The 27,351-nt window shown below is 34.2% G+C and overlaps 2 protein-coding genes across 3 annotated transcripts; one reads left to right on the forward strand and one right to left on the reverse strand.

The window, feature by feature from the left end:
- Positions 1-1,328: 1,328 nt before the first annotated feature.
- Positions 1,329-3,280, forward strand: LOC114740025 (pentatricopeptide repeat-containing protein At1g28690, mitochondrial-like). Its single transcript, XM_028928142.1, has one exon. It carries the CDS (start codon positions 1,502-1,504, stop codon positions 3,083-3,085), a length of 1,584 nt encoding a protein of 527 aa, XP_028783975.1. The 5' UTR covers positions 1,329-1,501; the 3' UTR covers positions 3,086-3,280.
- Positions 3,281-4,966: 1,686 nt separating this feature from the next.
- On the reverse strand, positions 4,967-25,899 carry LOC114740024 (protein MICRORCHIDIA 6). Of its 2 annotated transcripts, XM_028928140.1 has the most exons (20): positions 25,768-25,816; positions 14,768-15,136; positions 14,488-14,562; positions 14,001-14,035; positions 13,391-13,469; positions 13,159-13,248; positions 13,009-13,084; positions 12,512-12,590; positions 12,206-12,334; positions 9,760-9,858; positions 9,576-9,677; positions 9,351-9,497; positions 9,144-9,236; positions 8,498-8,549; positions 8,284-8,395; positions 7,844-8,013; positions 7,646-7,758; positions 7,265-7,344; positions 7,026-7,068; positions 4,967-5,560 (listed from the first exon to the last, which is right to left on the reverse strand). In XM_028928140.1, the coding sequence occupies exons 2-20, from the start codon at positions 15,129-15,131 to the stop codon at positions 5,477-5,479; spliced, it is 2,022 nt and encodes a 673-aa protein (XP_028783973.1). In that variant the 5' UTR covers positions 15,132-15,136; positions 25,768-25,816; the 3' UTR covers positions 4,967-5,476. The 2 variants fall into 2 exon arrangements, with proteins under 2 accessions (XP_028783973.1, XP_028783974.1); XM_028928141.1 differs by lacking the exon at positions 14,768-15,136 and having other exon boundaries at positions 14,488-14,569; positions 25,768-25,899.
- Between the last annotated feature and the right edge of the window lie 1,452 nt (positions 25,900-27,351).

Consider the following 27,351-nt stretch of genomic DNA (forward strand, 5'->3'; position numbering starts at 1 on the left):
GATACGGAGCTAAAGTTTCAAAGGAATTAACTCCTTTGTGGGTTGTGGGGCCATTAATTGTGGCTCTTTACGTTGTAATAATCCGGAAGCTATGGTCCCTCTAGGTCTTCACTTCAAGCAAACTGTCAAAGTAATTAAGAATTTTCCCTCTTACTGCATTTGGCCTACAGCTACGTTTTTGGTGGCAAGATCAAAGAAGATTTCCAAACTCTATCTTGCAGCCTATATTGGGCATAAAAGTATTGATTACAAAGAACAATCAAGAAGAAAATTGAAAGAACTGAAAGAATGGATAGTGGAGAAATACCTCGATTTCGTGGAATCAATATGGCCCTATTATTGTAGGACGATTAGGTTTCTTAAAAGGGCTAATCTCATTTAGATTTGAAATTATTCTGAGGATAGTCTTGCAATCTTCTGAGTTTGCGTTGAGAATTTTCAAAGGGGGCTGGCCAATCCCATTTTGTGCTGGGATCTTGGTATTTTGATTTTTGAGCGAGAAAATGGTCGCGACAATGTATTCTATTCGGAGACGAGGTTGTATCCAGTTATTGAATTACTACTGCTTATATTTTCGAGGTTGTAAGCGAGCTTCATTCTACAATTGTTCATCTGCATTGATCGTTATTTTTTTCTATCATTCCCACACTACCACTTTTGACATATTCCATAAACTGCGTGCTGAAGAATTGGTCCGAACTTTGAATAAACAACCTTTGGAAGAGATGGTAACTGGAGGCTGGAAATTGTTCGATTTAGAGAATTTGATTTATTATTTTAATTTTTGAAACAACAATATCTCGGGATCTGTATATTGGATGGAGGTTGAGAAAGCGAGTCATTGTTAGTTCTATTTCTATTGATTTGTGCTTTTATGAGTTTGAATTTGGTGTCTGGATCCGAGTTTATTGATTTTCATATTTCAATATCTTTCTCCTGCCTTCCCCAAACGTAGATGGCATTTTAGGTAGTTTGCAATTTTTTTTTAAATTTGGTACGTCTAAAAATATTAAGAAAGCTAAAAAAATTATTTAATTTAATAAATGTGTTATAGAATATTCTTAATATTATATTATATATCAACTTATAGATGAGGTAAATTCTTTTTAAAAAAAATAATAAATATAAGTTATAAAATAAATTAAGATAATATTTATGATCCAAACTAATTCTCTGAGTATCTCTTTTTACCAAAGGAGCAATTTTAATTGACCTTTCTTGCATACAAAACTGTTAGCTGGCATTCTTTCATTCCATTCCTTTCGCTTCTTTTCCGTTACAATACCAATACATTTATTTCATGAAAGAGCTTGAATTGAGGTAGGAGTTCAAAAAGAGCTTGTGCTCGGGGTCTGATAGTTGTTTTCGGGTCAGGCTGTCTTGCTGAGTCATAATTCCGTTCCTTTTCCGGGTCTTGCCGGCGACCCGGAAAGGTTAGCTTCTATTGGTTCTGCTCTCGCAAACTTGCCAACCGACGCAAGATCAGTTGGACGGTGGGAGCATGAAAAATGGGAGGCCGCTTGTAGTTATACGTTTCTTCTCATTACTCCGCAGGAATATTGCTCTCATCCCGTTCAATCAAATTTCATCGCCAGCCCAAGACTTTTTGTCTCCCACTATACTGCTGTCCAATACTTTACAGCATTACATCAATTCAGATAATCCTTCCGATGGTCTATATATTCATTCCCACATTCTGAAAACTGGGTTTGTTCCAAACAAGAATATTTCCATCAAACTCTTAATATTGTATTTGAAATGTGGTTCTTTGAGATACGCACGCCAGATGTTTGAGGGATTGCCCGAGAAAACTCTGTCTGCTTATAATTATATGATTAGTGGTTATCTTAAACATGGACAAGTTGAAGAATCCATCAGTTTGGTGCGTTGGCTGTTAGTCTCAGGGGGAAAACCTGACGGTTATACTTTTTCAATGATTTTAAAAGCATCAACTTCCTCTGGCAATGTCACTCTCGGTGATCTTGGAAGGGTGGTACATGCCCAAGTCCTCAAATCTGATGTGGAGCTGGATGATGTTCTGTCTACGGCTCTTGTCGACTCTTATGCAAAGAATGGGAGGGCTGCTTATGCGAGGATCGTGTTTGATATGATGTTAGAAAAGAACGTGATATGTTCAACGTCTCTCATTTCTGGTTACATGAATCAAGGTTCTGTGGAAGATGCAGAATATATATTTCACAAAACGGTAGAGAAGGATATTGTAGTATTCAATGCAATGATTGAAGGATACAGTAAATCATCTGAATATGCCATGAAATCTATTGAAGTTTATATTGACATGCAAAGGGTGAACTTTAGACCAAATATTTCTACGTTTGCTAGCATAATTGGTGCTTGTTCAGCGCTTGCAGCACTTGAAGTCGGTCAGCAGGTGCAAAGTCAGCTCATAAAGACTCAACTTTTCTTTAACATAAAAATGGGAAGTGCTTTAATAGATATGTATTCCAAATGCGGAAGGGTGGCTGATGCTCGAAGAGTTTTCGACCACATGCCTGAAAAGAATGTTTTTTCATGGACATCTATGATTGATGGATATGGGAAGAATTGTTTTCCAAATGAAGCACTTGAACTATTTTGGAGGATGCAGAATGAACATTGCATTGAACCTAATTTTGTGACATTCCTTAGTGTCCTCTCAGCTTGTGCTCATGCTGGGCTTGTAGATGAGGGTTGGGAGATCTTTTACGGTATGGAGAATGAATACTCACTGAAGCCAAGTATGGAACATTATGCTTGTATGGTTGATCTGTTAGGACGAGCAGGAAGGTTGCATCAAGCTTGGGACTTTGTCATGCGGATGCCTGAGAGACCCAATTCTGATGTTTGGGCTGCTCTACTTAGTTCATGCAGACTCCATGGTGATTTAGAGATGGCAAAAGTAGCAGCAGATGAACTTTTCAAGTTGAATGCTGATAAACGACCAGGGGCATATGTTGCACTATCAAACACTTTAGCTGCTGCTGGGAAATGGGATGGTGTGAGTGAACTTAGGGAAATAATGAAAAAGAGAGGGATTTCAAAGGAAACGGCTTTCAGTTTGGTTGGAGCAGATAGTGTTTGTTAGTTCTCATGGGGGAGGCAAAGAAGTACTAGAACATATAGAGTTCAACAATATGATCTCTCTCTTGTGCTTTCATGCTGTCAAGCGTTGTCATGTTCTTGCAAAACAAATGCATCGCTTTGCTGCATCCTTGATCTTTCTTTTCTTTTTCCTTTTCCTTTCCTCTCTTTCTGACAAAATTTTCTTTTTCTGTATGATGTAAAAAGATGTTGCATAAGAAAATCATGTAATACTATATATTGAAAATTAGATCAAACCTATGATTTTGTTTGACTACCCGCCTTGGATTGGGAAAATTTAGCAGAAAGGAAGCAGTTCTTTCTATTGAGAATTTGCAGAGTATGATTCAGGGAGGTCAATCCCAATTATTGTGTAAGAGAATTAATGTTAATCTTTGAGGCTCTATTTTTTTCAAAAATATAGTAGTATGAAAAAATCTTGTTGAATATTAATCACAAAAGTATACTAAATATTATCGAAGTCATAATCTGTGTCTTTGTACATTCACATCTTTGTACATCCACGCTGTCCTATGTCATATTCCAGTTGAAGCTCCTCTCATTAGCAGAAGTCAGCTTCCTAGTCCTTCTAACTTATGCTTCACACATTTCATTTCATGCTCATCAAAGTGCTTCATTCATTGCTTGTATGAACTAACAATGTTTGGTACAGATGTTGGCTAGAAATTTCGGAAATGAGTAGTTGGATTCCAACTAAATACTTAAAATTATGTGTATAGGCATCTATTATTAAAATTTCCAATTAAAGCATAAAATTAAAAAATTGAATAAAACATTTTCATGTCATGTGTTTATCAAATTTAATAGTAAATACGACAACAATGTTTGCCACAGCTAGCGAATACCGTGGGTATTGTTAAAAAAAAAAAAAAAAGGGAAATGAATGCATTTAAAAATTTTAATATATATAGGAGCATAGTTAGTTAAATGGTTAGAATGTTAAAAGATGACAGATCAGTCATTATTGTATAGTCAGTTCGCAAAGATTATCATTACATTTAAATGTATCAATTAAACAAGTTTATCTGTATTAAATAAACAAGTTTTTTAGTCCTCGTATTATAAATTAGAACATTAATTGCAAATTATTTATATATCAATGTTAAATTTTAAAATTTCATCACCGATATATGTTAGCTAATATCAAACATTTAAAAAATAATTTAAGTTAAGAATTAAAATATCCATCGGAAACTTTTGACTTTAGAATATTACCACAAGTTTCTTCTATCATGTCAGTTAAACAAATTTTTTAGTCTTTTATATTGGATAGTTACAAATTTTTTATATTTCATTATTAAATTTCAAAAAATTAAAAAAAATTATTCAACACACACACATATATATTGCCACAAAAAATTTGGCACTTATCCACCATTACTTAACCCAAACGGAAACAGTTACGATAATTTTGGCACGAAACCTCTATCTGGCAGGGAACGCTTGGCAAAAAGAAAGAAAAACAAATCTCTTCAGATTTTTCAAAGCACGTCTCAAATTCAAGCACACGTGAACATACGGCTGTTCTATTAATGAAGTTTGGACCTAATAATACTCAAATTTAATATGGTCATACTAGTATATTGTAAGCAAAGGAAAAAAATTGCCACTTCTAAAATTTAAAATTTAAAGTTATATAATAATTTTACAACAAATCTTCTCGCTTTTAACAAAACGTAAGAAATTTGATGCAATTACGGTACGATTTCAAAAAATTTCTCAGATCATTTGTAAACGTAATTTTAAATAGTTATAAATATCAAATTCTCAATTAAGCGACCTACAAGATTTAAATACCTGTACTTGCAACAATTGAAATCAATATTTAGAATTCATCTTTCAGCAAAATTTTCAGAAATCTAAGTATCATAAAAATTAACTTTCATGAATTAGCTATCATTCAAACTTTGGGGCGCACTTTAAAACAAAAAAACACTTGATCCCCTTGTAAACTTGAAGGTTGTTTTGAGCTGAAAGCTCTTACTATTCTCATTTTGGTTCTAACATGCCCCATTCTAAAACAAAGCACATGACCCAAAAACAACCAACAGGTCAGTGTAGCAGTGCTCGAAGCTTCTTTAGCCAATAAAACAAAATAAAATACAATAAACAAAAACAAAACAAGCCTGAAGCTTCAGGTGTGAGATCTGACCTGTTGCTCACTTTCATCTATTTCCATGAGGGAGGCCAAAAGATCTTCTAAGGGCAACTCAACCAGAGGGAGCTCCGAAGTTGAACATTGGATAGCAATTTGCTCTGATATCATGACCCTCAGCCCCAGTAATAGTGTTATCATAAACTACACTTTGCTATACATACAACACTCATACAAACAAAAGAATTGAAAGAACTGTATGCACAGCTAATACTACTCCTACAAGCCTACCGACTGAAGCTCTGCCAAAAGTCGCTCATACTCACGTTTTGTTTCTTGTATTTTACTTCTAAGTTGTGACACCTGCACAAAAACATGACACAATTGTGAAATGGCAGGCAAATCATGGATCCAGGTCAAGCTTCAATGTAGATTGTCAATCAAATCGAGCCCAAGTAGATCGCAAATGGTACAATAAATCAAATATAGACATATTCCCACGTACAAGTTAAACTTCAAAAAGCATAGTGAACTACAATTTATGAGATATAATCCTTTAATGATATATAAAGAATTGTATTTTTGTCTATAATTTTATATAAAATGAAATATTAAAAAAAAATCCAAGACATAATATTTATTGTCGAGAGCAAGTAAGACTGGCATTAATTAATTAATATTTATACGCTTATTTTATATTAGGTTTCAATATTTCCTTTAATTATGTATATCCCTGGATTAGATATGGATATTATATCATATCCTATCTGTCTAAGAAGAATAAATCTAAGCTACTAGAATTAAACAGGATTCTAGGTTTAGCCGTTAGCCTATTTTTTGCCCATACAAAGGCCTACTTTTATTCTGATTGATTAAGGATTAATAATAATCAGAGGCCCTATTTTTCTCTCTGCCTTCAATCCTTTATAGTGACAACTTAGCTACTAAGCTTAGCAAGCCAAGATTAAACTTTCAAGCTCAACTCATATACTTCACGAGCTTAATAAGTTGGTCAAGCGTGTTCATTTGATGAAGAAAGCAGATAAAAGTTCAAGCTTCAACCAAGTCCATGCACAAGAGGCCATAATGAATATACTCCCTCCAATTCGAAATATAAGCATCAAATGGCTAATTTACACAATTAAAAAAATTAGTTAAAATTCATTGAAGACAATAAATATGTAAATAATGCAACTTATCTTCTTAAAACATCATTATTTATGGAGAGGGTAAATGAGAGAGAGAACAAGTAGAAAAAGAGATGAGAAAACATATAATTAATTAGGGGTAATATATATATATATATATATATTAAATGATCAGGCAAATTTAAAGTGATTGTTTTTTTTTTTTTTGGGGGGGGGGGGGGGAGAGGGGAACCCAAGCCCCTTCAAAGGTTTTATGTTTATATTTTGAACCAGAGGGAGTATACAGTTCAAAAGCAACTTGATTATTTCCCAAGAACAAGAAACGATGCATCTATTATACCTTCAGCACTTGCCGTAAAGGATACAAGTATGATAAACTTCGACCAAGAACGGCAAAAGTAAACAACTTTTCCTTTCAAGGCTTGAGCCAAAAAATAATGAAGTAAACTTTAGTGCCATTAATTATATCTTTACCATTAGATTCTTCAGATTCTTATATAAAGAGATGACGAGTCAAATCCATTGAAAGAAACAATAACACAATGCGGACTTGTAAAGATAAAAATCTGAGAACTATGGAAAATCTAAATATTCTACAAAAAATAAATTTAAAAAAAAAACTTGAAATTAGAAACCAACACTCAAGCAAGGCACTGAACCATTAGTTCACAAGAATTTACCTTTAGATTAAGTTCTTCCTCCTCCTTTTCTAATTGCAAACATCTGCAGAAGAGGGGAAAGAGGGAGAGGGAGGATGAGTAAGTTCTATGCTTCATACTACTGCCATGATAGCTCAGAATTCAAGACAACCGTTAGTTCGTTAGAAGTTGACAAAGTCAAATAACCAACAAGGAGAGCAAGATAAAGGAGAGAAGTTGACCGACAATGTTGTACTGAAATATAATCAGGCTATACTCACTTTTCACGGAGCTTCTTGTTCTTTACCATCAAATTTATAGTATCTTGGTCCCCCCCTTGTCTGGTAGGTTCTGACACGATCTACATAGAAATTAATAAACATCGGTAATCAGTAACTTTAGCAATAATATTCAATGAGATGGTTTCTATGACGTGCAATGATTGCAATGAGCAAATGGACACGCTTATGGGTTTCATTATTGAAAGGGATTTGCCTTTTAAGGAAAAAAATATTTAGGTTTTGCAATGATTTACAATAATTGGTTGAAGTTTAAATTTGAAGAAAAACTAACGATATTCAGAGGTACAGATGCTTTAAATTAGAATGTATGAAGATAACCACGGTTTCAACTAAACTTGTACACAAGTTACCAGCACAGACCTGTATCTTATCGTAACTGCACGCAACACCAGTTATTTCATTCTCTTTCCTTGCACGCCCTTTTATATCCTGAACCCCTATCGATTCGTGCATCTTTCTCTTAGCATGACATCCTGAATCACCATTAAGAAATCATTCTTTCAATAAAAATAAGTGAGTGTAGTGATGCGATATCTCGTTTCATGCTCAAGCAGTCACCTTGCTGAGATCCACTTTGCAATGCTGTTTTTTTGTTTAAAACAGGTGAAAATTTTCTGTCCACCGTGAGGGGCTTTTCTATACCAGGCGGGTGGCTAGGATATGATTCCAGTTGCAGAACTCGAGGCTTCTTTTTTGCTTGATATCCAATCAGTCCACAATGATAATCCCTGCCGAAGTCAAAAGAATAATTTTTTTTCTTAAATACTACATATGAATTGCTTAACACATAATATAATTATGCAAGCTTTCCATCAAGTAGTATCCGCAAAAGCTAAATCTCTACCTCAGGGTATACTATACAGTTATCAGACTAAACATTCAAACATGTTGCAGAATGAGAGAAATGAAGCCCAAGGGAAGACAGAACAGGCAAGAATAATTATTTCTGCAATCCCCATATACAGAACAGCAAGATATAAGAATAGAAAACACTTTACCAATATTCCCACGTCATTTCCTTCAAGCGAATTTCAAGCTTCTGAAACAAGGGAGTTCTCTCAAAATCTTGTTTATTATGAATAGGCTCTATAAAATCTGCTCGCAGGACACCTGGAATGAGATCAAACAGTAAGGTATCTGCTAAACAAGTGCAGAATATTTCTAACCTCAGCCGGAAATAAAAACATTGAGCAAGCAGCAGTTCCTGCTTACCAACCACTCCTCTACCCCTGCTATCAAGATAGTTCACAACCTGCCAAAATGGCTGCAAAACATAGAAGCGCCATGGTAGTAAATTAATGTTGAGGGAACAGCAGATAAATATAGATACTTGAAATTTTGTAGTCGGCATAGTTTGACAAACTAATCTTCATATGATGGGGAAAAGCTCCTTTTTCCTTTTTTTGTTACAATGAAATTGCTTTGAAGAAGCCATTTAACAACCTCTTCTGCCACAATCAAATCAATGCATTTTGCTAAATGTGAAAATTGAATACTCTGTTATGCAATGAGAAAAATTTTCACTCCCTTGGCAAGCCATAAAACAAATCATTCCTAATTAGTTTTACCTTTCTCCTACCGTTAAAACAAAAAAGACAAGCACACAACAAAATAAATGATTTTCTAGCCATTCTAATTGCACCAGATAACCAGCAACCATATAGAACCCACTAGAATCCATCATTTATCTCCTCTCCCCCCTTAAAATAAAGCTATATTTTGCTGTGATATATGCACATTCCAAATGGAGAAAACATAACCAATTCATTCAGCAAGCTGTTTCCTCGATATCCAACAACTGCTTAGGTGTACCATAACATAGTTGCCTCAAAATGGCCCCATTTTGGGCGTCAATTACCAGTATCAGCCGATTCTTGTGATATACATTGAAGCCATGGATGTTCACATGAGGAGCCTCTTTAAGAAATCCTATTGTAGTCACAACTGTTCCCTGCACAGAGAGTGAACTAGTTTGTGAAGAATCTCCTCAATTTAGTTAACACTTTCAACAAAGTTTAAGACAGTGCATTAATAGTGAGAAAGCTTTCAAAAAGAAGAAAATAACCTCTTTACATCCACCACTATTGGGTTGGTACAAGATATATTCAGGAAATTTAAGATCATCAGCAATGTTATGGGGCTTCACAACTTGCCCTCGCAGTATAATTCTAAAACTTTCAGGCACCCGCAGGTACAATATAGACAAGTAAACCTACAGAACATGACAAAAAATTAGACTAAAAAGAATCATACACATCCACTGAAGAAAAAATACCTTAATCAGGCATACCCGTAAAGAATATTTGTACCGATTAGCAATGTGCTGCTCATTCACTGTCTTCCAGGCAGGAACAGTGTCAACCTTTTTAATATCCCCGGCAATGCAAATGTCCTGCAGCCAACATGTATCAAAGGAAATTCATATAAAACGGAACAAGGCAAAAACAGGAAAACCAACAAACCCCAAATCCTACCTCAGGGTCCTTATCAAAATCTAGCTCCAGATTGCCATCGTCATTAAACCATAAATTGTAGATTATGACTTTAGTACCATGAGGTCCAATATTTTCAAACTGCCAGAGAATGTGGAGCAGTTGGAGTAAATCTGAATCCTAAAATGGTAATGCTCTTAATCTAGCAAAATAGGACTAGACAGCGTAAAAAAATAACAAGGTCAAATGCGTTGACCTTGTACAATGTTCCATTTTAATCAGAATATAGTAACAGGTCATTCAGAGCACAAATTGAAATAGAACGAAGGAAAATTAAATAGAAAGAGATTCTGCGAACTGGAAATAATGAGCATGCCTCTACCTTCGAAAAGTAATACAGAAGGACCGACATTGTTAAATAATGATGACAAGCAAGGTTATCAAATCGGGATACGAATTGTGAATCGGAAAGCCTATTTTTCGAATCTTGAATCGAAACTTATCATGAATCGTAAGATTCATGTACAATTATTAAAGATGACATATAGGTAATTTTATAGAAGAGAACCTCAAAAGTTTGTAGATATTAGGTTCTATATACCTCACAAAAAATATAAAAAGCCAATGTATATCAAATTTCAAGAACAAATAGTCTCCAAAGTCAACTAGGGAATAAAAAATTAGGGTTTTGATTGGTATTTGATAAGCTGAAAGTAATAAGTGCATTAGGGAGTATTTATATGATAGATTGTCTCCTATAAATAACAAAAAAAATCAGAAAAAATAAACATGAAAAAGGTTTTTTAACGTGTTGAGTCAGATCCAGCATGACTCAACACTGCCTGAATCGCATGATTCTGGTGTGAATCGCACTATTTACATCACAAAAAGATACAATAGGAGATTCGTATCTTTTATTGTCTATTTTGTCTCGAATCGCAAGATTCGAATCGCGAATCGTGGGATTCTAACTACAATGATGACAAGGGCATAAGACATTACACACCACCAAAAAATAGATAAATACATTGTGATGGATTCCTTTTCCATCTCCATACCAAAAGGCCTTAATTTCATCATAAGTTACTTTTTTTTATTGTTTGAATTAAATGTTGAATCAGCTAAGTAATATAATCAGCAATCATGTGATATAAATTTTCTTTTGAAGTAGCTTCATCATTGACTAGTAAGACAGCAGTGACCACCTCTCAAAAGTAGGGGTGTTCAAAGACCAGATTGGACCTAGTTACACCCTAACCCGATGTCTAATCTGAAATAACAACGGGCTAGAAAAATTAGTCCATAGTCCAGTCTGACCCGAATACAACTTGGTCTCGAGGTTATACTGGACTTCCACACAGGTCCTGAGGAAAAAAAATGACTAAGCAAATTTTTTAAAAAAACTACAAAAGCCCAGCCCAAATTTATATTAAAAAATTATTAAAAAAAAAACCCTAAACCCACCCTTCCTCCTTGCAATTAGACGCAAGCCTCTTGTTTTCTTCCTCTTGGCTGCAAGATTTGGGATGTATGAAGAAAGTAATTAATGGCGTGCCTTATGTCAGGATGAGTAAGATTTTTTTTTCCCACCTAACAACATCCCTCTTCTTCCTCCTTGCGATGAGATTTGTTATTTGTCCATGAGGCATGATGTTAAGATGAAGCCATCAAGATCAATTTCAGATCTGAGATGAAGCTAAAGACACAGACTTTGAAGCAGAGATTTGACAACCCAAGATCGAAGATGCATGAAGGCTTGAGGATCCTTGAAGCAGAGATCAACAAAGCCAAGAGATCCAAGAGCACAGATCGACAAAAATGATGGCCTTAGAAGCGAGGAGTGGAAGAATGGAAAACTGGAACGGCCAATGACTGTTGGTAGAAGCAAAATGGCCGAACGGGCATAACACTTTTTCTTTTGTATTCTTCATTAAATTTTAAAATGTGCATATATATATATATATATATATATATTAATATGGGGTTGGACTGGACTAAGTGGTCAAACATATTAGTCTGAAACCTGGTCTGACCCAGGTGGAAAACCCGGTATGGTCAGCACAATGTCATTACTGTGTTGCTTCGTTGTAGATTAGGTAGGACCAGACTGGACCGGCTTAGGGCGGGTTAGACCGAGTCTCGAGTTTGATGCACAGCCCTACTCATAAGAGTAACAAGATTATGAAACAGGTCACCATATTCATCCAAGAGCTATTGAAATTCATTGTGATAAATATTCAATTTGAAATTAAATACAAAAATGATAATGAAATTAATATATTATTTAATTTTATGGCAGCCTTACGTTGTAGACACCAAGAATGTGCAACCTGCACTAATATAGCAAGAGCTGTAGATGTTCAATCAAACAAGGAATGTAGCATCGAAACCTAAGGATATCTATATATCTCAAGAAAGTCTGAAAAAATGGAAACAATTCAACATTACTCAAAAGTATTATTGAATGAAGGCTGGCTTCAGAAATTACTTGTTCCAGAAGTTCTGCTTCTGATGAATACGGAGACCACGTTGCCAGCATGGATAAATTGGACATAAAATGTTCGCTACCATTCAACATATCCAGCTTACTGGTTGACATATTAAACTCATAACTAACCTGAAATTGACATGAACAGTCCATGGTGTAAATGGAGAAAAGAAAATCATTTGATAAAAAGGTCATCCAAGGGATGTTGAAAATGACAATTTCTGTACAGTAAGCGGTCTGCCAAGTTATCATTTCATCTTCCAAAACCACAACACTAAAGCAGAGAACTTGAGCAATACCACGCACCATAGGTACCACTACTCTGTCAAGCTTTGTTTGCATCAAAAATGTAAAAGACAGAAGTCCAATGCTTTGAGTCAAAACCCTGATAAAAAAAACAGTGAGTTTATAAGGTGTATGTAATTATTTACAATAATTTCAACATTTGTTCATCTTGCCCATGCCGATAGAAATACACCATTTTTAAGAGTTTGATATATGTACACAGAATGCGCAAAGGTTTCAGGCAACACCCTTGAGAAACAAGCTCAAAATCGAAGGGATGATTAATTTCATTTTCCAATCAGATTTAAAACTAACCCAAATAAAAGAAAAGAGCATCTCACTGACATGTGCTGCAGAAATACATCTAAATCTAATGCAATCATTCAAGCTTATTTAACAATTTAATAGAGTCATATTTCCCCCAAAATGATAAAACGGCTAACCATAAAGGAGGAGGCCCATCAACCCATCAAAACGCAACATAAAATCAGATGAATTTTTCAATTATACACTCTTACCCCTTATTCTGGTGACGGCTGAAGACGACAACATCTGCACCGAGTCTCATGCTACTAGTTTTGAATCCATTTCCATCTGGAAGGCCAGAATTGACAAATAAATATGACTGCAAGCTACAATATTCACATAAAGAATATCAACATACATACACTGCCCAATTGCAAATTTTGACTTCTTATCTGAAAAGCCAAAGCTCATACAACAACGCATAGCTTCTGGATCCATCCCGCCACCATCATCTGCTAGTTAAGATTCAGTAAGTAATCACAATAATCATGTCAAAATACATACCCAAACCACCATATCCAACGTAAAGGATGTTTCAGTACCAAAATCAGCAGTTGATATTCAAAACTACATAATCTATGAACTTCAATGTACCTTGAATTAACAACGCAGGACTTCCATCCTTTGGATTTGACGTTTTATCTACATTGACAAAAGTAGCCCCATTTTGGATCTATCCTAAGAACAAAAGTCAACAATGCAATAAAACAAAAGAACAAAAATAAAATGAGAAGTCGAGATGGAATCACCAAACATGGGAAAACACCATACCAGTAATACTGTAACAAGATAGCAGCAAAAGACAATAAGCTTTTCCATTAACCAATGCAATAACCTTTTTGAAAAACATATGATAAACACTTCCACAACAGAATAATTACAATGAACATGTAAACTCTGATAATCCTTAAGGTGTGCCTGCATTAGTATGGTTATGATTCCATAAAAATAACTCTCACGGTAATAAACAATTCATTCATTTAAACTCTTTAGGCAGGAGTAGTAAAAGACATTATTAGAAAATAATTGACTGTAGATTCTCTTTTTTGGAGGGGGCCTAGAAACTGCGACAATAAAATGAACTATTTTACGATGGGGGGATATCACAATGCAGTACTTTTAACTCTAATAGCCAACTTAGCATGTGGCTGAAGGTAAATAAGAATTGCAAGTGATTCAAATATATTTAAAAAAAAAAAAATACCTCATCGAATGCATTATCAAGAAGCTCAGCTATGGCTGCAGACAAGAACAAGGGGAAAAAATAGTTAACAAAAAGGTCACAAAAGTGGGCCAACAAGAGAATTGTAAACAAAAGAAACCTATTAAGAGAACTATAAAAAGGAAAATAAACTGGTTAAATTGCAGAGTCCTTCAAAATACACATTTGATCAATTGAATGCCTAAAAAAAAAAAATCAATTCAATCTGGTCTTCACAAAAGATTACTTTCCAATAGGACCCTAGTCAAACATTAATTTCAAGGGTAAACATGGCAGCCAGTTGCCGATGTGACACCCAACAATTTGATCATACGGAAGTGAATTTCTATCAGCAACTTGACAGTTATGAATCATGAATAATTTCTAACCTATATGAAAAACTAAGGAACGAAAACCGATCAGTTTGCCTTTCAGTGGTCTAAATGTAATTAAACTAAACAAGTTCATATCAATACAAAAAATAACATACCCCCGAATGCCCATTTATGTGAAGTTGCATTTGAATGAAGGAACAGGGGGTGAACATGTAGGTAGTGGTTTGCATCTGCAATCTCAAGAAAATTCAGTCAGCAATGATGAAGTCAGATTGAAAGACAATCCAGTACTTATTAGTATGAAGCATGTAATATCTGAAAGCTATAATCCACACGAAATCAAGAATAAATTCCTATAAATCAACTGAAAAATATTGCATAATGCATGCACATTCCTCAATAAATACTAATATATGATCAGTGCTATCAGATTACTTTGAACTGGGATTTTAGGACCAAGCCCATCATCATCATAATTCCCAGCTTTCCAGAACTGCCTACAAAGGGGTGCCGCAGCAATTGGTGATGTATAAGATGGGCCTGAGTTATCAACTGGTGACAGCCCATGCCCCAACATACTAGAGCTGCTGTGACCAGTACTCTGCGATGGACCACCAGAGTTCCTATTCTCTTCAGAATCTTGTTTAGCAGAACAAAGATGAGTGGCTTGTTGAACTTTGTTGGACTCAGCTTGTTTTTCTGCATGCTCTGCAAAATCTGACCCCAGTTTAACAGCTTTTAAACCAGTATCGCATTCATCATCACTAGATAAATTGATAATTTCTGTAGGCCCCTTCATTATCCCTGTCACCCAAATCAATCATATACAACTGAGTGCAGTGATAAACCAAGTAGACCGCAAAGAGGAGTTACCACCAATAACACAAATCCTTTTAATACATGGCCAATAACTTCAGGCGTAGCTTGATGTTAAACAGGAAATCTACCACCAATAACAGCCTATTAATCCATAGCCGAATAACTTCAGGCATAGCCTGATTTTGAACAGGAGATCATATCACTAATCACTAAGCAAGAGAGTAATAAAGTAAAACATAAGTTGGGAGGAGCATGCCAACATGTGGGAATATCTTGTTTTCTGTTGTAACTGTAAATATTTTCTATTCCCTAATTGTAAAGTTTTATTTGGATTCATTAGCCTTTGCTCTCTTGTCTTTCCTTGGTTGTATGTATTTAGATGTGTTTTACCATTTAGAGAATATAGAAAACACAAATTTCCCAAAGATTCAACATGGTATCGAAGCGCTAAGTTCAAAATCATAATTAGGGTTTATGGGCCATGTATTACATGTAGTCCTCTATGTAGGGGCTCAGTGGGTGTTTGTGTACATGATGGTAAAGGCTTCTTAACTCTCACCGCTAGCGTAGGAAGATCAAAAGGCTCTAATTGACCACCCCCATAGATACAATATTGAACAGTGGTGCATGTAATTCACATGCACCACCTACACATTCTACACCAAGAATGTCTTGTGACATGTAGGAGTGTGTGATGAGTCTAATTAGACGATAGCTTCTTCCTCACCAATGATACACCATTTTCTATGAGATTTTGGTGTCTTCGCCTATTGTGAGTCATTTTGCATCTGCCTCCAAACTTTATGTTATGGTATAGGAGGATGGAGCATGCTAATTTTCATAACTTTCATTACTCATTCCCAAATTTATTTCTGAACCAAAGCATTAGTGACATCCAGCTTGAGGCGTGTGAATCTGTGAGACAACATCGGTCTTCCTCCTCTAGGGCCAAATATGTCCCTACCAAACCTTTTACAACCATACCCAATGACTTGCGGGTACCATTTTGTGTTGCCAACTACACCGAAAACAAGTGGTTCATTCTTTCTTGCCATACTCATCTCTATTGGCTTTATCTTTTAAAAGATAAGTATGAGGTTTCATCCCTATTCTCCAACTATTACACTATTCCCCAACTTTTACACTATTTAATTACATTCTAGTATTTAAGCCTTCACAAATCAATAATGGCATTGAATACTTCAATCACTCTCTTTGAGCATGTTTCTTCAAGAAAATGGCATCACCCACAAAAGTAATTATGTTCATACGCCAAACAAATTGGATAGCTAAGGAGAAAACAGATATTCTAAAGGTTGCAAAAGCCCTCATATTCACTTGTAATGTTCCAAAATATTTCTAGGGGTACATCCTCATCGCGACACATCTCAAAAATGAAATACCAAGTTGAATGATGTCATTTGAATCACCTCTCAAAAAAATCCAAAATAAATACCATACATCTCATGTTGAGATTAGCCTCCCATGTTTTTCACTATACAATGTTTGCATACCTTCACCAAAATCTTAAACTTGAAGCCCGTGATGTTAAATGTATTTTTCTAGGTTACTCACCAACACAAAAAAGTTATAAGTGTTGTGATCCTATCTTTGAACACCTCTTTATATTAGCCTCGATGTCATCTTTTTTGAGGATACCTTGTTTTATCCAAGCCCTTCAATTCAAGAGGGAACATGGGTAAATTTCAAACTTGAAAGAGTAAGGAACCTAATAAAGATTCCACTTCAAGCACACTTCCTTTGCCTAAACCCACTTGAACCTAGTTCAATTACACTTGGTTCACAATCACAAGTTTCTTAACAAAGATCCTACTTTAAGCGCACCTTTATTGCTTGAACCACTTGAACTTGATTCAATTACACTTGATTTACCTTTATCGATCACTTCTCTCACGCCAGAAACTAAGCCAACATGAAAATTGGGAGAGAAGTAGAAAAAGACAAAAAGACAAGTTGTCAACTTGCTCATGTACTCGCCATCCCATTGAGATTTGTGTTATATAAGGCTCTTGCTCCAAGATTTTGTGCTATCACTATTAATGTAATATGATAAAAATTCCCAACACCCATGACCACCTTGAAATAGTTATGGAAGGGATGAAAGCTCTAGAAAAGAACAATACATAAGAGCATGATTAAAAAGAAAAGAAACTTATACGATTTAAATAAGTCTTTACACCAAAGTATAATGTTGATAGTTACTTAAAAAAATTCAAAGCTTATCTAGTTGTTAAAGGGTTTACTCTGGCTTATGGCATAGACTTTTCTAGGACATTTGCCTTACTTGCAAAGACTAACACAGTGAGAATTCCATTATTGTTAGCTGCAAATCACGTAAGATTAACATTTGCCTTTATCAACTAGACATTAAGAATGTTCTCCTCAATGGTGATTTAGCATAAGAAATTATACAATCTTTTCTCACTAAGGCAATAGCAACAAGGTTTGCATGTCCTTCATGGGTGGAAACAATCTCCTAAAGTATGGTTTGACAAGTTCTCAAAGGTGCTGAAAAAGAAGCACTATCAACAAGGCGAATTTGATCATACGCTCTTCATTAGATATAGTGAAGAAAAAAGGCCATACTAATTAAACATGATGATACCATCTTAACTAGGATGACATGAAGAAAATAGAGAGATTGAAAAAACTCTTAGTTTCTAAATTTGAAGATCTGGATTAAAGGCACTATTTTCTAGGCATGGAAGATGTCAAGCCAAAGAAAGAATACACATCTCAAAAAAGGAAATATGTCCTTGAGTTCTTTGACAAAAATTGGAATGCTTGGTTGCAAGTCAATTGATGCTCCCATTGGAACCAAAAAACAAACAAGAGGGAGGCAAAGGTCAAAAAGAGGAGGAAGAAGGCATAATAGTTGACAAGGTAAGATATTAAGGTTTGGCGGGAAAATTGATATGCTTGTTACATACAAAACCAGATACCGCCTTTATTGTATGTCAACATGTGCTGTGTACAAAATTTTGAGGCACTTAGAAAGTACCTCAGGAAAGGGCTTATGCTTCTAAATATGGGTATTATACCTTCTCAATGGCAACCTAATAACTTAGAGGAGCAAGAAAATCAAATGTGGTGTATAGTAATAATCATAGCACGAGGTTTTTGAGGAGTTGTGGGGTACAATTGTAAATACTTCCTAAAGAAGTTCAAATTAGTGTGGAATTGCCTATTAAGGTCTACTTTCATAGCAAGCCAGCCATTAGCATATCTCATAATCCAATTCAACACGAGACAAAACATGTTGAAGTGGATAGATATTCTATCAAGGAAAAGATAGAAAGTAGAGTGGCATGCTTAAAATATGTTCCATTGAAGAAGCAAGCTGCTAATATCCTTATCAAGGAACTTCCAAAGCAGAAATTCAATGAATACATCAAGAAATTTAACATGCTCAATATATCATACAACTCCAGGGTAAGTTTGAGAATATCTTCCTTTTAATTGTAATTGTAAATATTTCTTAATTGGACAATTTTATCAGTCTTTATCATTCTCAACATCATTGACCTTCTCTGTTTAAACCATCTAAAAGTCTAGTATAGTTAAAAGATCATGAGATTAAGCTTCATCCAACCAATACAAGTGTTATTTTGACCAAAAACAAAGTACTTCTATAGAAGCAGAAGTGAAATGTTTAGATATTCAAAAAACATCAAAAAATAAAAACTAAAAAAGTACTATGATATGCTTTATTTGTACTAATACAGTATAGCTTGAAGCCTTGAACACTTTAGACATCCATGATGCCCGACATGCATACATAAGTAAGGTAGATAAAGATGCAGCTAAGTGCCTTCTAAAGAAGCCCAATGCTTCGCACACCATGGGATGCCCAAGCTTAAGCCAATGGTGCCCTTTGCACTTTTTGCTTCAATTAAGGGAAGCTCCTTAGCTACCTCAATGCATCTAGATGTAAATGGAAAAAGAACAATTAAGAAGCCCAAGTTACAAATTCTAAAATAATCATAGTATAAAATAGGAAACTACAAAACCAACTTCAACATCCTAACCAAGCCTTAGAGGCTTTAACAACTGGGTACGATGGAAGACACTCACACACACTTGGAAAACAGAGATGATTTAATTAAAAAGAGACAGAAATAACAAAAAATAGAGGGGGGAGGTGCAGAAACAAAGAAGGGAGAGGGAGAAATAAAGAGGGAGGAACAAAATCAAGGGGAAGAGGATAGAAGTTGAGGGAGAATAGAATAGAATTTCGAGAGGGACTAAGAGAATCTGAAGAGAGAGAGAGATTTCATAAACTCAAATTTTCATTCCACCTAAAGTCTTCTTTTACATGTTTCCTACTTCTATTTATAAATCAAGATTTCTTTCTTTATGAAATAATCTTGATGACAACTTACCACTAGAAGCAAAATCAAACTTCGCTTCCCCCACTAAAAGGAAAATTGATGACAACTTCCCCATAAGATATAAAAGCAAAATCAAACTTGGCTTCTTCCACTGGAAGGAAACTTGATAATAACTTCCTAATAAAATATAGAAGTAAAGTACAATTTGGTTTTCTTTACTAAAAGAAAATTTATAGACAACTTGCTACTACTTAACCACTAAAAAAGACAACTTGCATAGAAATAATAAATTTAAAATTTTCTTTTAATATGGGTATCCTTATATTCTATCATTTCTCTCCCGCTTGGAGAAACACTCTTTCAAAGAGTAAAGTTAATGATATAACCCCAGTGGAACACAATGCTTGGAATTCCTCTATGTAGCATCTAATCCGAGAGTCTTTTCTAGCAGATAGGGTGGTGAAAAATGAGAACTACAAAGAGTGAGCATTCTAATTGTGCTTATTTGCAAAACCTTTCTAATAAACGAGGTAGTTGTAGAAGTTATCATCAAATAGAACAACAAATGCTCTTTCATAACAACTTCAGGATAATGTGCAACTTGATTCTGATGAAGTTGAAGAATAGGAGTATAATGTGCAATAGAAATCTGATGAATTTGAACACTTGATTGTCAATATTCTCAACACGAGGACTCAATAGAAATTGTGAATCATGATCCTCGGTCATTAATTCAAAATCTTGATTCAATTCAAGATTCTTGCCCTTATATTCCATAAAAATCTCTTCCAATTTAGTCTTCTTTTGCTTCTCAATAACATTTATGCCAGTTAACTTGTTAGCTACTGGTGACCGAAAGACAAAACCACAGAGAAAAAGATTAGCTTGATTATTGAGAATATTTGGGAAGCCTTTCCAATAAACAAGATACTCATAGAGAGACTCGTTAGATTATGGGACCACCCTAGGTAATATAGCTTGTATTAGACAGGATGCATGCTAAAGTTGATCATTGATGCTCACAATGTGGGATGGTGACACTTCGACTAGTGTAATTGAAACTACCTGATTATTGCTTGGAGAATCTTTCTTGTGAGTGACAAGATTATTAGAGTCTTTATTCGCCTCAACTACTAAAGCGTTCATGGGAGCCTGTTGTAAGGAAGGTGCTAGTAGGATATCAATGTTTCGAATGGGCTCCACATAAGGTATTTCTTCTGGATGTGAGAAAGGGGCTTCTACCTCTATTGACTCTTCTATTTTTGATTTGATCCTTGCTCTATTGTATTGTCGAGGGTTTTTGTTGGGTGTTAAAGGACATTCTTTAAGGCACCCCCTCGACAATTCCAATCATCATATTCTTGATTTCACCTTTGTTGAAAACGACTTATAATAGCTATGAGTTGTTCTTTCCATGAATCGTCATTGCTTTACTCATCAACTTCTTGCTCATATTGATGATAACAATTAGTATACTCATCATAATGATGGTAGGCATACTCATAACGATGATCTACGTGCATTTTGAGAAACATAAGCATTCTGAGAGCGATTCAGATAATGATCTTCATTGTCATACTCACATTGGCCTCAATTAGCAAGCTCATATTCATAATAGTGATACTCCTCATATTAATATTGTTGATTAAGAAACTTGTCAGATAACTGATTCCTATAATGAACTAGGACAGACTTCTATTTTAGCTTTGCCTTCATTTCATTCCACATCATGATAGGGGGTAGATCCAATCACTCCACGTTTCGTTTTACATTCAGCCACTATAATCATCTTTTTAAATCAGACCATTTAAGCATCATTCATGTCATACCACTCAAAATAGTCTTTCATGCCTACCAACTAGTCTAGGAAGGCATTAGGATTTAGTTTTCCATCAAATTCAGGGGCATTTTTCAGCGACCTTCCAAAGTTTCCCTAACCATTCCTAAAAGTTGGTTCATATGACCTATAATGATGCTCTCCTAGGTCTTGATCATATGAAGTGTCATCTGTATCCTCAAACTAACTAAAATCTATAAACTCATAAGGATGTAGTCTACTAGGCCCATAGCCATTGATTCCAAGAGCATAATCATTGGTAAGAGACGTAATTCTAGGTTAATCATGGATAGATGATTGCTCCTTTCTATGACTTGACCTCATTATATTCCTTAATCTCTCTAAAACTTTTTTTGCTTTTTTTTTTTCTATTTATGATTTTCTCAACCCTACTATCTATCATGCCTTTAGCTTTTTAAATATGAGTCATCATGTAGATTCAATAGCAAAAAACTTGAACTTTACCCCAAATAATGCCTTGAATGGATGATTCTCGCATTTGGAGTTAGCCGAAATAAGGTAAACCTTGTGAAACAACGATGGTGATATCAATTTTGAGGTTTGGCGTCGGGATCTAAGGGTTTTAGCGCTAACAAATGCAAAAACAAAGTTTGAGTGTTTTCAGGTGAGTGTTTCCAGAATTTCTGGTGATAGAAGCAGCCTAGGAGCATGCAGAGCCTGATTCTGATACCAAACTGATGCAAGACACACGCACACACTTGGAAAATAGAGATGATTTAAGGGAAAAGAGATAGAAATAACAGAGGATAAGAGGGAGGTGCAGAAACAGAGAACGGAGACGGAGAAACAAAGAGGAAGGAATAGAATCAAGGGTTGAGGGAGAATAGAATAGAATTCAAGGACGGACTAAGAGAATCTAGAGAGAGAGAGAGAGATTTCAAAAACTCAAATTTTCATTTCATCCAAAGTCTTCTTCTACACATGCTTTCTACTCTCATAGTCTCATATATAGATCAAGATTTACTTATTTATAAAGTAATCTTGATAACAACTGGCTACTAGAAGCAAAATTAAATTTGGCTTCCTCTGTTAGAAGAAAACTTGATGATAATTTCCAAATAAGATATAAAAGCAAAATCAAACATAGCTTCCTCCATTAGAAGGAAACTTGATGACAACTTTCTAATAAAATATAAAAGAAAATACAATTTGGTTGCCTTCACTAGAAAAAAATTTAATAACAAGTTGCTAATACTTAACCACTAATAAAAGCCAACTTGCATAAAAATAATAAATTTAAAATTTTCTTCCAGTATAACTATTCTTATATCCTATCAAGTGGATAGCTTTGAAATATTGTCTATGCTATTAAATTCTAGGGTTTGTTTAAACAAATACAAACAACTTGTTAGGATAGTAATTTTATTAGGACATTTGATATCAATATGAATTTGACTTTAGAAAATAAATCATCAATATATTTATATAAAAACATACTAATCATAAGGCATCAGCAGTAACCTTTTGTAACACATAAGGCTTACATCTCATTTTAGAGAATAACATGTTTGAATGATAATTTAAATTTAGGGAGTGGCCATTTGATAATATTGATTCAACTTAAATTAGTACCAATGGTATAATTCATATTTGTGTGATTTGGTGCCTCGTGATGTATCATGTGTCTGTTTAACAAACCCCAAAACTTGTATAATGTTTTAAAATCATTATTTACCTTATTCTTAAACTCCATCTACGTTTCATACCCAATCCCAAGCCTAATGACAAAAGAGGTTTCTATTAGATTCTTGATAGCCAGCACAAACCCCTCATAACAAGAATCAAACTCATTGTTGCACTAATGCTAGATTGTTGTAAAATAAACAATGCACTGTATGACTCAAAGCACAATGTCAAATGAGAGCCATATTTTTTTGAATAGGTGTGGATGAAGGCATTAGCACATGAGAAAACTATTAGGCTTCGTGCAAGGCACTCCGCAAGGATATCAAATACTTTCATCGATGACAACATTAATAGCCATGTGGAAAACAAGACGATGATATGTGGATGCTCATGATGATTCTTGTTTTGGGGAGCTTACTAAAGATAGATAGTCTATTGAGTATTTAACATCCCATTTTACGATTGTCAACATTTGCTTTAGGCAAGCATTTGACCACACACAAAAAGCCTCAAGATCACAAAATGACTTCTTGTCAAGAAATTAGGATAGAATGCTTTGTGCAGATAGGAAGATGATTGTAAGAAGAGCTTAACTATGTAACATATTCCCTATCCAACATACTAGATCCAAGTCTCTAGAGTTGGAAGTGGAAGTAGAAGTGGAATTCAAAAATTAGGTTGTTTGGTGTGTTCAAACCCACTTTTATATAGAACTCGCATCCATAAAAAATGAAAGAATTGAGTTCATGGAGTAGACCCATGGAAGTGAGACTTCATGAGCATTATACCCTACAAATTTGCCCTCCTAACCCTGCTTTGTCTCTCTCCTCGCCCTCTCCACTCACAACAACCTCCCGTTCCCCCTCTTGTAATTAAAGGAAAGCTAAAGCGATGGCAAAAGATGGCGACGTCATCAACCCCCATTGTCACCCTATCACCTACTACATAGGGTGCCATTAACGCCCATATGACTATCGCCATCACCCCATCAACTTGAAAGGGACAAGACCCAGGTCAAGTTAATTGATACTCTACTTCTCAAGGCAAATACTAGTATCAATGCCGCTAATTACAAGATCCAACCCACTCTCAGGCATCTTGAGCCCCCAAGAACTGAGAGGAATGTGTCCAAGGAATTACAAGATCAATGATACTTGCTTTTTTCAATGATGATTGGATTGACTTCCAATAGGGATGGTAGTTTTGATTTCTAGTTCTTGTTTTTGTTTTTGAACACATCCCTATGACTGCCTTCTATTTCGTTTTTTTCGGTTCAATCTCTGCCATCCATTTAGTTTGATAAGTCCTTACTCATTTTGTAATTTACTCTTTGTGAAAACAAGGACTAAATTACAAAATGAATAAAAATATAGGGACCAAGTTGTAACGAGTCAAATTTCAGTATATGGACTTTATTGCGCCAAGTCAAAATATAAAGATTGAATTACAAATGAGTGAAAACTATAGGGACCAAAAGATTAATTTCCCCTAATATTTAAACACACAAAGTTGGCAATGGATGTATCAAATGATGGCACTTAAAGGGTGGAGGAAAAACAACTAACTTTTAAAAGGAAGTTGTTGTTGTCACACAAAAGTACTAACATCATAGAAGACCAGATGGCCAAAATGACTAGGATAGTTGTGACAATAATTCAAAGCTTTACACTTGTGCATCAACAATAGAAGGTGACAAAGGTATCAAACAACTAGAAAGAAGTTTAAAAAATGAACAAGACACAGTCAAAGCATTTAAAGAGTTCAACCAAAAATTATGAATGACAAATAGGGAATATAGATTTACGAAATTGTAAAGAATAAGAAAAGAAAATTAAGAAATTCAAACCAAAGTGGGAAATTTGAGAATAAAGGACATGTTTTTGTCACAAATGGAACTATTAAAAACATCTTAAACTTTTCCAACAAGAGTGACTAAAGATATGAGAGATTCAATTTGGCTTTTTATCATAAAAACATCCATAAAGGCACCAGCTTTAGTGGTATTCCCATTATTATGTGGAAATACTAAGGAGATAAGGGTACTATTAGCTCACTAAGCTTTTTAATAAGTGTAGAAGTACTTTAGCATTCAAAACCATTCAAACTACCCAAGAATCTAATTTATGAGTCATGCTATAAAATTATAAGAAAAAAATAATTAAAAATAAAACATGCATCTCATAAACCAAATTGAATTTATACATGATAATCTACCATATGATCTCTTTATCTCTAAAAAGAGTTGATGGATAAGTATTACAACAAGCAAAAAAATTTTCAGATGGTGATCATTGAACTACATAAGGCATAGATGTGATTTGAAGAGTTTTGGAAAATTCAAACACCATAACTAAAAAAAATTAATTCAAGAGAGAGCATCAAGGTGTGAAAATACTTGTGATAAGATAAAACACTTTTATTTAGGAAGTAGTTTGCATCAAGAATTGTCTTTTTTAAGCGTTACAAACCTATGCCCAAAACAAATATCTCTAAATACAAGTTATTTATAGATTGCAGAATTGAAAGAATTGGTTAGATATAAACTAGAGTTTCAAGATAAACCCTTAGAAACAAAAGGTTTAGATTGAGTAGCAGCAAGATGGGTTGCAAATTTAATAAAAAAATATGATAGAAATAATTTGAAGGTATGAAGAATCAAATTTAATTTCTAACTATCAAATCAATACAAAAACATTGTGCTCTCTTCCGTCTTTTGGGCAGGAAAACAAAAAACAAAAAAAAACAAAGCCCAAATAGTAGAAATGGAGGGGATTACTCACTTGCACCATGATATTCTTCACTGAGTGGAGGGGATTCCTCATTGAACGGAAATGGAGACCTTTAATGGTGAAGGTGGAGCAACGGACTAAGACTGAGCGCTATGAGTCGAATATGGAGGACTACAGGAGGAATTGGGGACGGTGGGAAGGAATGAAGTCAACGGAGCACGGATGGTGAGAACGCCAATGAGGAGAGCGAGCTTTCAGATCGAGTGAGGAGAGCGTCACCACAGCGGACAGGGTGGAGGAGAAACGGCCAGCCGCCTGCGTGAGGTTTGTGCTCAGTGCAAGAGGAAGGCGGCGGGATGGAGGAGCGAAAAGATAAATAAGGGGAGGTTTGATAACCCTATTTGAGTTTTAGGGAGTGTTTGGTAGAATGAAAAAGCTTTTTTTTATCTTTCTAATAATATTTTTTTATAAAATAAAACATATTTTTTTTACATATTTATTTTATATATCGTAAAATATTTTTAAAATTATAATTTAACTTTCATTTAAATATCCCATTAAAATAGCTTGAGAGTAATTTTTTTACTTTTAATAAATATTTAAATAGAAACTAAATTATAATTTTAAAAATATTTTTATAGTATACAAAATAAATATGTGAATAAATTTATTTTATTTTATAAAAATATTTTAAAAATATTGTCATATATTGCTAAACATCTCCTTAACTTATATAATACAAGATATATATGAAAAATATTTTATTTCAATTTACGTAAAATATAAAAAATTAGTTGGCATAAAAAAATTACACATAAGGACCCGTTTATAAAATTATTGTTAAAATTGTTATTGGGTCTTTATTTACAATTTTTTTATTTTGATGATCTTTTTTACGATTTTTTTAAAATATACTTACAAATACTTTTTGACACCATCTCAAAAAAGTCTCTTACAATAGTTGAGATAAAATTTATTTCATTTACTTTTTAATATTTAATTTAAATGGAAAGAAAACAAAACTAAAAAAAATTAACATCAATGAAACTTTTAATTTCTTAAATTTGTATTCACTTTAGTTTTTATTCCTCAAATTTTAAATTTCATTTTATTTAAAACACTTATTCCTATCATTTAAAAAAATGAATTATTTTGCTTCTAGAGGAAATAAAATTCACGATTTAAAACTTAATAAGTATATATTTAATGAACTAAGAATTATATTAACCAATGAGACAAAATACCAAAAGAAATAAATATTTCAATCACTAATGTATCATTTTATATCAAAATATATTAAATTTAAAATCAAATTAAATTTCAGAACCAAATTATTTGATAGAGATAAATTTTATTTTATTATAAATGAAAATCAGATAATTTACAAAAGATATTATTTTTAAGAAAAAATTAAAAATTGAAGTTTTTTATAAGATTAGATTAATAAAGAAAATAAATGAATTATACATTACTTAACATTATTGATAAATAATAAAAATATAATATAAAAATAGAATATGAAGGTATTGGAAGGAATGAGTTTTCTTTTCATTTCCTCTTCAAATTTTTATTCCTCCTTCTTTTTCTCTTCCATCTAAACAAGTAAAACTCACTCATTTCACGTTTTCCTGTTTA

Source organism: Neltuma alba, unplaced genomic scaffold, assembly GCF_004799145.2.
Source record: "Neltuma alba isolate B1F8T4 unplaced genomic scaffold, ASM479914v2 tig00003024_pilon, whole genome shotgun sequence".
NCBI lineage: Eukaryota > Viridiplantae > Streptophyta > Magnoliopsida > Fabales > Fabaceae > Neltuma > Neltuma alba.